This window comes from Schistocerca cancellata, chromosome 1 (assembly GCF_023864275.1).
Source record: "Schistocerca cancellata isolate TAMUIC-IGC-003103 chromosome 1, iqSchCanc2.1, whole genome shotgun sequence".
NCBI lineage: Eukaryota > Metazoa > Arthropoda > Insecta > Orthoptera > Acrididae > Schistocerca > Schistocerca cancellata.
This window is the reverse complement of record NC_064626.1, coordinates 318820301-318835256: the sequence shown is the minus strand read 5'-3', so window position 1 is coordinate 318835256 and position 14956 is coordinate 318820301. Positions and strand designations below refer to the sequence as shown.

At 38.7% G+C, this 14956-nt stretch overlaps 1 protein-coding gene across 4 annotated transcripts in view; it reads right to left on the bottom strand.

Annotated features, from left to right (window-relative positions):
- Nucleotides 1–436: 436 nt before the first annotated feature.
- Nucleotides 437–14956, bottom strand: part of LOC126172942 (COMM domain-containing protein 4) — a 551734-nt gene continuing 537214 nt past the window's right edge. For all 4 annotated transcript variants that reach the window (XM_049920920.1, XM_049920918.1, XM_049920917.1 and 1 more), the window contains 2 exons: nt 786–968; nt 437–678 (listed from right to left, as the gene is read on the bottom strand). In XM_049920920.1, the coding sequence (XP_049776877.1) occupies nt 641–678; nt 786–968 (221 nt within the window). In that variant the 3' untranslated portion in view covers nt 437–640. The remainder of the gene's footprint in view (nt 679–785; nt 969–14956) is intronic.

The window sequence follows — 14956 nt, the reverse complement described above, 5'->3', positions numbered from 1 at the left end:
CCAATTTTTCTACTTGCTGCATTCTTCCCAACTCTTATTTATAGTACAGCAATGGAAACATGTTGGACATTGTTCGACATTGGAACCATAGTGAAAAATCGTTATGTCAGATGTATTCCAACAGTGGAGCTGAAAGGGTTAAGAATATCTGATTGAATATTGCTACAATTATTGTGAGGCAGTACTTTGTCACAGATAATTGCAAAAGCCTGGGGTTACTTTTAATACTGTGATGGATCATTAATACATAGCATGAACAGCAAGGTCCAAATACTCCACACAAGATAAAATGCTACAGCCTGTCTACTGAGAAAGCCTCATTCCAGCTGCAAATTCACTATCCAATATGATTGTACTTTTATATTAGCATATACATGGAAACTATATAGCAGGTAAATATTGGTTGATTAAATAGAAGGTACATAACATTCTGATACAAAAAAGTGTTTATTACCATTGATACAGTTGTTCATAAGAAATGCATGGTGTAACTTATATGAAGTTGCAAATTTCTTAACATTTCATCAAGTAATACATTTCATTTATTACTGGAAAGAAAACAATTTATATGGGATTCGATCATAACAAAGAAATTTTTATTTTCACTGTTTTATATTGATGTATTTCACAGCTGGAAGTTCTACAGGCCATCAATAATACCTGTCACCTTTTTCAGATCTGAAACATGTAAATATTGAAGTTTTTACAGCACAAAACACATTATAATTTATTACTGTTTAGAGTCATCAACATGAAATTGATTACAGCAATAAAAGACAGCTTACCATGAATCATTATGTTTAACTGATCCTCTGTCACGTTAAATTGGTGATATTTTTCTTCTCCTGTTAGACAATCAAGCACCTGAAGCTTCAAGCACACTTCTGGTCTGATTTCACCATCAACAGACAAAACATTTGACCCACCAACCAAGTCAACACGCCAGCTTACATCTTTCAGATTGCTCACTATCAAAAGAACAGAAAAAAAGCTGATTTAGTGCAATCTGAAAACTAACAATGGCTTAGCAGCTATACTTCCTTTAATGCTAGCCTGATTATAAAAACATTATGCAGTAAGTATGATACAAACAAAGAAATTTTTATATGTTCCCTCTTTGGCACCACACATTTATTTCAGTGCTGTCTTGATAAGGAATCACTGCATAATATAAAGTTACTAGCAGCAGCAATAATGTCCTCAACCTTTTGAGATTAGATCTTGAGAGACAAACAGAAACAAGCTGGAGGATCTTAATATGGAGAATGGGAGCACCAACATAGTAACTAGTTTTAGTTCATGCAGCCTCAAAGTGACTTTGGAGATGCTGTTGTTGTTGTTGTTGTTGTTGTTGGTGGTGGTGGTGGTGGTGATGGATCACCCTATTTCGCAATAATTGTGGACGCTTCAGCAATGGCACTTCATTTCACTGACCAAGGAGGCTGCTTAATAATCCCATGCTATTGTTTGAACTTTTATTTGGTAAAATTATTTCTTTATCTGTCCCAAAAACTATATTCAGAATCTCAATAAAATACAAAGCTATGTCTTTCTCACTGTACTTTTTTACATACTTTATGTTGCTCTAGGAGTATGAATTGATATTAAAAATACTCTGGACCATGAAGTACCTACAATGATGTTACAATGTTAAAAGTAAAGTCTTGCAGACTCTAATAGAAAATTTTTGTGCGTGTAATATTTCATTCAAGTTAGCTATTGCATATTGACTCCAATGAGATGACTAAGTCAGCAGTTCACTTAAAACCATATAACAGTCTGGCATTGTCATATTTATTTACAGTTCAATTCAGTACAAGTTCAGTGTCTTACAAACTGTGCCAGCTTGTTTGATTACATATGTGAGATATTTTAAAATGTAAAGCTTATTTTGTGCTCCATCTCATTCCTTTTACTGTAGGCCAATCATTAAAAAGGCTACAACATTAAAGGAAGATTGTTCTTCAAGGTGGTTGACATTAGTTACTAGCAATTACTGTTCAGATTTCTGTGTGACTATGATGAACAGTTACTGATGGAGAGTCTGCTGAAGTGTTACACCAAGTCCTCCTGCAAGAGGCACCCAGTCTCACAGTGTCAAGGACCAGAGAGATTGCTCACATCTTTGCCCATTCTTCTTCCTAGTACCAGTTCTTGAGCATGTAGTATGTGGAAATTTAGTTTCTATGTGTTCTGTTACAGCTCACTTAACCTCAACTTACACCTTTACTACTGCTGGCTGCTCCTATTTTGCTACATTCAACCTACTAACTGCATCTAGCTTTGCCTCCTCTAAGATTTATCTTCACATTCGCTCTTCCATTATGCCTGGATTTTTGACAGGCTTCCTGACCACTTAAAACTTTTCAGTATCTCATATTCTTCTTTTATTGTATTGAGTGTCCATTGATACAAAGTCATATAAGGTATTCTTCCTGTTTCTTATATAGTCAAATTTCAGACTTCCAAAAAGCAAGTAAACCTGCTAGCTCTGCTATGTTTGTCACCTGCTTTTGCCATTATCCATCCACATCCGAATGAAAGTCTTTCATGTTTTCCAAGTCAGTCAATTTAGTGGAACCAACTACTACTTCCAGCATTCATCTAGATGTATTCAAGCTTTCTCTACTGGGTCTGACAGTGCTGCTTTCATGTCCCAGAGGAATCATATTATTGCTCCATCTGTCTCACAATTTGGCCAACCCATTGCCATTTCAATCTGGTAACTCTTTTGAAGACATCTGTCAGACATTGGTTTGGTTCATATCGAGGCTATTGATAGGGGGGATTTCACAAGGCATGGCCTTCACCTCAATAGGAAAGGGAAGGGTAAACTGGCAGGGTTGTTAGTGAAATCCATAAGGGGGGACACTAGTACTCATGGATGTACCTCTTTTTTAGACTAATATCAGTGTCCAATGAGAAATTCAGGCAGGCAGGTGCTAAAGAGGTCCAAAACTCACAAAATTCTCACAACAGGAAAGTAAATAATGATGTTACCATATTTAACCAAAATATTGGCGGATTAAAGAAAAAAGTAGATTCTCACAAAAGTAAAGTAAAAAATAATGTTACCATTTTTCACCAAAATATTCTGGGATTGAAGAATAAAGTAGATGAGCTCCTGGTTTGTTTAGATGACATTGAATCTGATAATGTAATAGATATACTATGCCTGTCTGAGCATCACATTGTGTCTGATATGGAAAAGGTAAATATCAGTGATTATAAACTAGCTGCACATATGAGTAGAGAGAATAAGGTGAGAGGAGGAGTTGCCATATATGTCAAAAGTTATCACTGTGTAGAAAGCTTGGATACAAAAAAGTTTTGTCTAGAGCAATGTATAGAAGCATAAGCCTGTCAACTTAAACTGAAGGAGGGCCTGTCAACTTAAACTGAAGGAGGGCTCTTTTATAATTGTAACAGTATATAGGTCCCGTTCAGGGAACTTTCATTTATTCCTGGAAAACTTGGATGCCTTGTTGTGCTATCTGTCAGATAGGGGAAAGCATATTATTATTTGTGGGGACTTCAATGTTGATTCACTGAAAGAGTGTAATAGGAAGAATGACCTGGAAGTCTTGCTCGGTTCTTTCAATTTGACATCTGTCATTAATTTTACTACTCGGGTAGTAAAGGACAGCAGCACATTGATAGATAACACTTTTATAGACCAAGACAGGTTTAAAAACATAAATTCTTGTCCTGTTGAGAATGGGCTTTCTGATCATGATGATCAGCTAGTTACAGTATATGACATAGCTCCATTCAGTAATTCAAAACTACCTTCCAAAGTTGTGCGTTCAATCAATGACTCAATAATTATAAATTTCAGAGAAACTCTTCAGCAGTTAGACTGGGATGAGGTGTACAAGGAACCCGATGCTAATTTAAAATATAACTTATTTCATGACACACTTGTAAGAGAATTTGAAAACTGTTTCCCCAAGAAAGTAGTTAAATCAAATTATAAGAAACCATGCAAAAAACCTTGGCTTACTAAAGGAATAAAAATATCTTGTAACCACAAAACAAAAAGAAAGAGTAATTACCCAGAAACAGCCAAATATTATAAAAACTATTGTGCTACATTAAGAAAGGTTATTAAAAAGTCCAGAAGCATGTGCATCATGTCTGAGATTAATACCTCTGATAACAAAATCAAAACAATTTGGAATATTATTACAAGGGAGACAGGGCAATCAAGAGTACAGGATTATGGCATCGCCATCAAAGCGAATGGAAACTTGATAAACAACAAGCCGGAAGTCGAAAACATTTTGAATAATCATTTTTTAAATGTTGTAGAGAAAATAGGATCTAAATGTTCATTAGAAGTAGCAAGGCAGTAAATGGAAGACACCTTACCCACACCATTTGATACAATTGAAATTCCACCCACCTCTCCTGCTGAAATTAGGAAGATAATAAACTCTCAAGAATAAAAGCTCACATGGAGTTGATGGCACTTCCAGCAGGATAATAAAAGCTTGTTCCCAAGAAATAAAAGAAATAAGTGGGCTTCTTAACCACATATGTAATAGCTCTCTGAAGCAGGGTATGTCCCCAGATAGACTGAAGTATGCCATTGTTAAACCACTGCATGAAAAAGGGGATACGTCTGTTGTCAACAACTACCGCCCAATCTCTCTTCTGACTACCTCATTCAAAATTTTTGAAATAGTAATGTATTGTAGAGTAGCTTCACACCTTTGTAAAAATGAAGTTTTAACAAAATGTTAGTTTGGTTTCCAAAAGGGTTTTTCAACAGAAAATGCTATATATACTTTCACTAATGAAATATTAAATGCTCTGAGTAACCAGAAGTCACCCATTGGGATTTTTTGGGATCTATCAAAGGCTTTTGATTATGTAAATCATGGAATACTTATAGATAAGCTCAAGTACTGTGGTATGAATGGGACAGTGCTCCAATGGTTTAAATCATACCTAACTGGAAGAGTGCAGAAAGTTGAAATAAGCAGTTCACATAATATGCAAAAAACAGGTGATTTCTCAAACTGGGGAACAATCAAGAGCTGCAAGGTTCAGTCTTGGGTCCTCTGCTGTTCTTAATATATATTAATGTATATTAATGATTTGCCATTCTATATTCAAGAAGATGCAAAGCTGGTACTTTTTGCCGATGATACAAGTATAGCTATCACACCCAATTTAACTGGTGAAATTGTAAACGATGTTTTTCAGAAAATCATTAAGTGGTCTGTGCAAATGGGCTCTCATTAACCTTTGACAAAACACAGTATATACAGTTCCACACAGTAAATGGAATGACACCATTGATAAATACAGACTTTGATCAGAAATTGGTAGCTAAGGTAGAATATTCAAAATTTCTAGGTGTATGCATTGATTAGGGGTTGAACTGGAAAAAAACACACTGAGGATCTGCTGAAACATTTGAGTTCAGCTACTTATGCTATTAGGGTCATTGCAAATTTTGGCGATATACCTCTGAGTAAATTAGCTTACCATGCCTATTTTCATTCTCTGCTTTCGTATGGCATCATATTCTGGGGTAACTCATCATTGAGTAAAAGAGTGTTCATTGCACAAAAGTGTGTAATCAGAATAATTGCTGGAGCTCATCCAAGATCATCCTGCAGACACTTATTTAAAGAGCTAGAGATCTCCACTGTAACCTCAATATATACACCAGTAGCAGCAGCAAAGGCTCAGATATTCTCAGCAGCAATGTCAGATAAACCAATAGCAGCAGAATCACCACAATCATCAGCAGAGCTGTCGTCATCAGCAACAGCATCCAGAACAGCAGACCCCATAATACTACCTCAAGGCAATGAAAATGCATGTAAGAAAACATACAAGGTTTATTAGCCGCAGCAGCTAACAAAGAAGGGCAGTCACCAAGTCGGGGAGCGCAGGAGCCACCAGCAACAGCAAACACACAGAAGAGGTACCTGAGGCCTGGGAGATCAACAGCAGAAGCAGCTTCCAATCAAGACAGATGCCTGAGAACTAGGAGACCTGCTACACTAAGTGAGGATTTTTTATGGTACCGAGTAAGCAGAAAGAGAACATGGAAAAAGATGTAAGTAAAACTGTCCATCTTAAATACCAGTGTGACAATAGTGAGAGGGACATAAACTCCGGACAAAGATACGACCCAGGTTTAATGACACAAACTGAAAAAAAAACATTGCATAGTACCAGAAGCAAAGGGAGCAAGTGAAGTGCTTAGTATATTACAGGAAGGGGAACTATTACATTTAAAGCCAACTGTTAGAATACTTCACCAAAATGTTCAATACATAAACAATAAAATAGAGGAACTAGAGGTAATATTACAGGAACATAGGCCAAACATTCTAGTAGTTACAGAACATGGGCTAAAAGAAAACCACATAGGAATGTACAACTTGAAGAATTATGTGAAAGTAGCCAGTTTTTGCAGAACTTCCTATAAGGGTGGTGGGGTTGCCATTTTTTCTAACTATAAATCAACTAAAGCCATAAATATAACGAAATATGCTATAGAATTGAGCTTTGAAGCTACAGCACTGGAAACTAAAATTGCTGGGAATTTATGTTGTGTACTAGGTTTGTATCAATCACCAAATGGTATAATCAAAACCTTATTTGAACAGCTGGAAGATATAATACAACACCTCTCAAAAACATATGCTTATTTGATAATTATAGGAGATCTGAACATAGACACAAGTAAAAATACAGACAATACTAAGACCCTATTGGACATATTGTGCATATACAACCTAAAAATAAAAATAGATAAACCAACCAGAGTAACAAAGCATAGTGAAACTATAATTGATCATGTAATAACAAATATTCCTACATGCTATTGTGACACACAGGTAATAAACTCCACATTAGCAGACCATTTTGCAATCATGATAGACATAAATATAAAGACTAGTGATTCAGTGCAGAAGATATGGGAGATGAGAAGACAGAACTACCCACATAACATAAAGCTGCTAAAAAAGATGTTAGAGGCAGAAAACTGGGAAACAATATATGCAGCTAAAGATGCAAACACCAAATGGAACCAGTTTTTTCTTTATTCAGTTATTATTATGATGTTACATGTCCTGTTAGTAAAAGGCTTGTCAGACAGCAACAAAAAAAGAAAAGCTGGGTGACTGGAGAAGTAATCCATGCCAGAAATAATCTGAGAGTGTATTATGACCTCTCCAAACAAAAAAATACTGAGGCCTACAACACACTGTATAAAATAAAAAAGAAAGAGTACTGTAGTTTTATCAGAAAAACTAAAGCATCATTCATCAGGATGTCTATAGATAAGGGAAAGAACCACTCAATAGGTTTATGGTCGTTCATTAATGAGGAGAGAGGAAAAGTAACAAATCGGGCGGAGGACATCTGCCCACTGATGAGTGGGAAAAGCAACGCAAACCCTCTAGAAGTAGCCAATACTTTTAACAGATATTATATTACTGTGGCAGATGAATTAATAAGTCAAAATAAAACAAATGCAGCAAGTAAATTGTTAAACCCCCCACATACAAATCATAATATGGTTTTCATACCTACAACAGATGCAGAAGTGTCAAACCTCATAAAACAACTAAAAATTAAACATTCATCTGGCTTCGATGGTGTCACATCACATCTCATAAAAGAATGCAGAGAATGTATATTAAAACCATTGACACACATGCTGAATGCTGCGATAGAAGAAGGTATATTTCCAGATTCACTGAAAGTAAGTAAAGTGAAGCCAATATTTAAGAAAGGGAACAGGGATGAATTAGGAAATTACAGGCCAATATCATTGATCTCAACATTTGCTAAAATCTATGAAATGATAATAAAGAATAGAATTGTAAGTTTTATAACAGAGTACAGTATACTGCATTCATCACAACATGGTTTCAGAGAAGGGAAGTCAACAAAAACAGCATCAACAGATATAATTGAGCACATTCTTAATTTACTTGACAGGCAACAAAAGACTTGTGGGATTTTTATGGACCTATCTAAGGCATTTGATTGTGTGAACCACTCAAAATTAATGATGAAATTATATCAGTATGGAATTAGAGGAAAATGCTATGACATACTTAAATCATACATTACAAATAGGAAACAATGTACAGAAATCAGACATACTAGTGGGGAAAATATAACAAACTACAGATCAGAATTACAAACAGTTAAACACGGTGTGCCGCAAGGGTCTGTACTTGGGCCAATACTATTTATACTCTACGTAAATGACTTCCCTAGCTATATAAATCAGAAACTTATAATGTATGCTGATGACACAACAATCATTTGCACAGCTGACACAAAGGAGGAGCTTGAGAAGGAAGCACTCCTGACTATCGAAAATGCAAATAAATATTTAACACAAAACAACCTGTTTATGAATCAGTCTAAAACAATGAATGTAGTATTTCAGACCAAGCATAGTGAAAATTATAATATAAATGTTAATATAAATGGAAAGACTATTAAAGAAGTAACCAGCACAAATTTTCTAGGAACTATAATAGACAAACATTTGGCATGGGGGGAGCACATCGATGCACTGTGTAAAAAGATAAACAAACTGATCTTCATCATGCATAAAACAGCTAAGACTGTGGATGATAAAGTCCTCAGATCAATGTATTATGGACTTGTCTTCCCACATTTGTCTTATTCAGTTCATATATGGGGAAGTGCACAAGCTGGCTACCTAAAAAGAATATTCACAATTCAGAAAAGGGCAGTGAGATGCATTGCAAAAATACCACCAAGACAGACCTGTAGGCAAGCTTTTGTATACTATAATATTATGACAGTATATTCACTGTACATATACCAAAGCATAATGGCGGTAAGGTCAAGTGATAAACACCTCTTAAATAAAGATGTACACAAACACGGTACAAGAGGAAATGAAAATTACTACATGATAAACAGAAATCTAAAACTGTCTATGACTGCCCCAGAAGAAGCAGGCAAAAGGTTTTTTAATAAACTCCCCAAAATCATTAAAAAAGAAACAGACCTAAAATGTTTTAAAAATCATTTGAAACTATATCTCACAGAGAAATGTATATACAGTTTGAGTGAATACTAAGATGGTGTTTAATACATTATATCATTACTGAAATGTATCTTTTAAAATTATCATGTATGTTGTTTGGATTTGTGTGTACATATAATGTGAAACATGTAATACCTTTGTATGATTATGGACTATTTCTGTTTAATCATCTGTTTCATTTATATATAATGAAATCAAGTTTGATGTTAATAGCCTATTGTATGACACACCCAATACTCTCAGCTGGATTTTCAGCTGGAGTCCATGGGCAAAGAATAAATAAATAAATAAATATATTCACTTATGATATTTGTTATTAAAAATCCAAACGAATTCAAAAGTAATAGCAGAGTACATGGCTACAACACTAGGAGAAAGGATGATCTTCACTACTCAAGGTTAAATCTAACTTTGGCTCAGAAGGGGGTAAATTATGCTGGCATGAAAGTCTTTGGTCACTTACCTAATAGCGCCAAAAGTCTGACAGATAGACATATAGCATTTAAAAGGAAATTAAAAGAATTTCTTAATGGCAACTCCTTCTACTCATTAGATGAATTTTTGGATATAATAAGTGGGTAATTTCCCCAACCCCACAAAAAAAAGAAAGTTAAGTGTCATGTAATATTTTGTGTAATGTAATATCTTGTATGGACACCTTTTATTAACCTGACACGTTCCACATCATTATGAAGTGTCGTATTCATGATCTATGGAACAAGTACTATTCTAATCTAATCTATGTTTTTCCTCAGATGAACTTGTTTGTCAACTTGTCTCTGAGGTTGATGCCTAGTATCCACCACTCCAGACTGCTATTGCCTTATAAGTGGATATTTCTTAAGTCCATTCGACTGTACGGACATTAGAGGCTATTACAGTAATTTCTTAATTAAGGTAGTATGGCAGTTATTTTCAGAACATGGACTATCAATAACAAACAGGTTAAGTAATATTTACTTGGTTGATGAACACCTACATTGAGAAGAAACAAGTTTCAAATTTAACATTTTCCTACACTGATTCTTTAAGAACACAAAAAAAAAAAAAAAAAAACAAATACCACAGTATACTGGACACACACACACTATAGAATCATGAGCATCTAGCATCTAGGAATGTTAGATACCAAGCACAGAAAGGCAGATTGGATAGCTGTAAATACACTCCTGGAAATGGAAAACAGAACACATTGACACCGGTGTGTCGACCCACCATACTTGCTCCGGACACTGCGAGAGGGCTGTACAAGCAATGATCACACGCACGGCACAGTGGACACACCAGGAACCGCGGTGTTGGCCGTCGAATGGCGCTAGCTGCGCAGCATTTGTGCACCGCCGCCGTCAGTGTCAGCCAGTTTGCTGTGGCATACGGAGCTCCATCGCAGTCTTTAACACTGGTAGCATGCCGCGACAGCGTGGACATGAACCGTATGTGCAGTTGACGGACTTTGAGCGAGGGCGTATAGTGGGCATGCGGGAGGCCGGGTGGACGTACCGCCGAATTGCTCAACACGTGGGGCGTGAGGTCTCCACAGTACATTGATGTTGTCACCAGTGGTCGGTTGAAGGTGCACGTGCCCGTCGACCTGGGACCGGACTGCAGCGACGCACGGATGCACGCCAAGACCGTAGGATCCTACGCAGTGCCGTAGGGGACCGCACCGCCACTTCCCAGCAAATTAGGGACACTGTTGCTCCTGGGGTATCGGCGAGGACCATTCGCAACCGTCTCCATGAAGCTGGGCTACGGTCCCGCACACCGTTAGGCCGTCTTCCGCTCACGCCCCAACGTCGTGCAGCCCGCCTCCAGTGGTGTCGCGACAGGCGTGAATGGAGGGACGAATGGAGACGTGTCGTCTTCAGCGATGAGAGTCGCTTCTGCCTTGGTGCCAATGATGGTCGTATGCGTGTTTGGCGCCGTGCAGGTGAGCGCCACAATCAGGACTGCATACGACCAAGGCACACAGGGCCAACACCCGGCATCATGGTGTGGGGAGCGATCTCCTACACTGGCCGTACACCACTGGTGATCGTCGAGGGGACACTGAATAGTGCACGGTACATCCAAACCGTCATCGAACCCATCGTTCTACCATTCCTAGACCGGCAAGGGAACTTGCTGTTCCAACAGGACAATGCACGTCCGCATGTATCCCGTGCCACCCAACGTGCTCTAGAAGGTGTAAGTCAACTACCCTGGCCAGCAAGATCTCCGGATCTGTCCCCCATTGAGCATGTTTGGGACTGGATGAAGCGTCGTCTCACGCGGTCTGCACGTCCAGCACGAACACTGGTCCAACTGAGGCGCCAGGTGGAAATGGCATGGCAAGCCGTTCCACAGGACTACATCCAGCATCTCTACGATCGTCTCCCTGGGAGAATAGCAGCCTGCATTGCTGCGAAAGGTGGATATACACTGTACTAGTGCCGACATTGTGCATGCTCTGTTGCCTGTGTCTATGTGCCTGTGGTTCTGTCAGTGTGATCATGTGATGTATCTGACCCCAGGAATGTGTCAATAAGGTTTCCCCTTCCTGGGACAATGAATTCACGGTGTTCTTATTTCAATTTCCAGGAGTGTACATATCAAAAGGACATACGTTTATCAACGAGTTAGAGAAAGGACAGGTCAGAATTACATGCAACACTTAAATTAAAAAAAAAGTGTACATGGGGATGTGGCTTCTGTATTATAAAACAGCTCGTAGGTTGGACATAAACAGTATTTGATACATGACACTGTATCAGCCACTATGCAATTAAATTTTTGCATTTTGTTTGTAGCAGTGATGATATGTTCATACCTGTATGCCATGTATACTTATAACAGCATTCAGAATCATTGAAATTTTGTCTCAGATACTAACAATTGCTCAGAATGCATAAATATATGACCATATCTACATATAGATCCATAGAATCATTTTAAAATATATTTCAGTAAAGGCCTACTAATCAAATCTGATATTAATGTTACTTCAATTCCATTTCTGAATAAATGATTGTATATAAATCTTTTTGTCAGCTGTCATTTGTCTCATTTTATCTTTTGTTTCAGGTGAAATGTACAACTTTACATTCTCTACATTAACAGCTAGTTGACAACTTGATATTTAATGAATGTTTTGTCAAGATTTACAGGCTATTACTGAAATATTATTGGATAGTAGTTCACCATAGATAATTACCTCTATGTCAACATTATAATATAATGGGCCACAAATTATCTTGTGGCTCAACCAAAATTGTTTCTTTCTTACTCTATGACAATATCCTGTCTGCTACCTACTAAAAAGTTTTTAATCCAGCCACAAACCTGGCTAACCATGCCAGTGTGGACATAATTTAAGTTTTACATGTCAGTGTGCTACAGAATCAAAAGCTTTTTGAAAGTGAAGTCACAAACAAACTGAAGATTCTACACATCACTATGCAACAATAACAATGGTCAAGTGAGATGAAACATATACCAGAACAGAAAAGTAACATGTTCATAAATACATGTAAGTTAATTGTTCAACATGTCAGCAATAGTTTGAGCTTCAAGCATCAAGAAACAAATTTGTCACTCATATAAGGAAAACACTCCTAACAGCAGGTAAGAGAATGTTTCATGTCACTGACTTTCTCAGAGCTTAGATAAAAACAATATAGTCCCATGTCAATATTATTGCTTAACAATGAGTTGAAACTTGAAATGTTACTTTCACATATTAAATATAACAAATTGAAGTAATACACAATTATGTGTATGTTGTAAGTAGTACTCGCTTAACAAAGAGCACATAAATTAAGACAACAAAGGCAAATTTTGTCACTTTAATCACTAACTTTGTCCACAAATACGAATGCATAGTCCATAAACAAAGCCAAGTTGGTTGAAGGCAAAACACTGAATTACAGCCATTAACAAGAACAAAAAAAGTGCGGGCAGGGCAACATCAAAATCCAATAAGCAGAATGGCATGACTGATAGTAGCTCTAGTAGCTGTACTTCACTGAATCATTGTTGCCTGCCGGGACCCATTGCTGCGAGTGGCACAACCCATGTGGCATACCATGCTCTCAACTGGTGGCAGTAGTCAACTGCAAGCTGTAATGCCTCTGAGACACAATTGATACTTGCCATTGTGGGTATATTAAATGCCACCCCCCCCCCCCCCCTTTCTCCCATGAATCAGCACATACAACCATCGTAAATGTCCCAGCTTATGCCAATGCCAATGGGGCAGAGGGCTGCGGCAATGGCAAAGGCGAGGGGTGGAGCAGTTGAACACCCCACCAACAGATACAGAACCATGGGATAGGGGCCAGCCAACCCTGTTGGCCTGGCCGAGCACTATGGGAGGGAGACCAGTGTGCCAGGGGAATCTGGCTGTGACAGGACAGCAAGGGAACAAGAGTGAGGGAAGGTCTGTATGGAGGCAGTGGTTCAACCTCCATATGCTCCTACACCATAATCCATTGACCAACCCTCTGGTGAGCAGTGGCATCAGGGTAGGGGGTTTGAGCATGTTCCAGGATGCACGACAAGGGTGAGAGAGCACATCTGGTGGTGATTCAGGTGTCCAGCCACAGCAGTGGAGCCAGGAGTGCCAACAGTGACTGCAGTCGTGACTGGAGCTGGTTGTCGTGGTGTGCCAGACAGATGCACCCAAATGCAACATCAAATGTCTGAAGTGTCCATGGCTGCTGAAAAAACATTGGATCCACCCTGTAAGCTGACCAAATGTGCCTGCCATACCTAGGCACCATAGGCATGGGTAGGCCTGTATGCAAGCTGGGCATGCTTCATGAGTTCGAACAGGGCACAAAAGGTAATAGGGGTGATGATGGGCAGAGTCCATGGCACATAAGAGAAGTTCAAGAGAGGGTCCACCACCAATAGCCATATAGCTACAGCAAAATCAATGTGGACCTTTCCCCATGGGTGGTCAGTACGGGACCATGAAGTGAAATGTTGCACAGAGACTGCCTGACTGAGGGTGCAAGCATGACAGAAATGACATGTGTTCTACACCAGCACAGATGCTGGGCCAGTAGCCGTGGCACTGGGGCAGTGCCTCCATATGCGTCATCCCCAATGCAAAACATGAAGCTGGAGGATGTGGGCATGAAGCAAGTGTGGAATGATGACCCAGTGTTCAGAGTCCTACATGGTCAGTGTTAAGATGCCATATGTAGCATTGAGCCTATAGTGCAGTGCAAATAACTGTGTAAGACATGTTGCCAGGCTGGAAACATACTCTGGCCACCCCTTCTGTACTGCAGAGTAAACTTTTCATAGGACTGGGTCACAGGATAATGCCATGGTTGCCTCACACATGGTCAATGGGAATTCATCCACAGTTTGTTGTAAATGGTGTTCCAGGGCAAAAAAACTGTTTCCTGCTGACTGAAATCTGCATCGGGGCCAAGAGGGAGATGGGATAGGTCCTCTGTATTAGTGTGTTTGAAAACAATGCACAGTGCTGTTATGTTTTCTCTGAGAGCTTAGAATGATTCCCAAACAATGAAATTTAGGGTTTGTGGTCAGTCAGCATGTGGAATTTGCCACCATACAAGTACACATGGAATGTATTGACCCTGTAAATGATTGCTAAAGCCCCCTTCTCGATCTTTGAGTAGATAAGCTGCACGGGAGTCAACATTTTTGAGGTGAAAGTGATTGGCTGTCAGAACCATCCAACAACTTTTGGGCCAAAACTGCAGCAACTCTGTACTGGAGTGCATACATTGTGACTGTCAATGAAAGGCTTGATGTATGTGGCATCAGACGTGGTATCACCTTGAGACTACCCTTAATGTGGTAAAAATCCTGTTAACAGATGGTAAACCACATATCTGATGCTATTCTTGCACAACCGACAAAGGGAGGGCATGA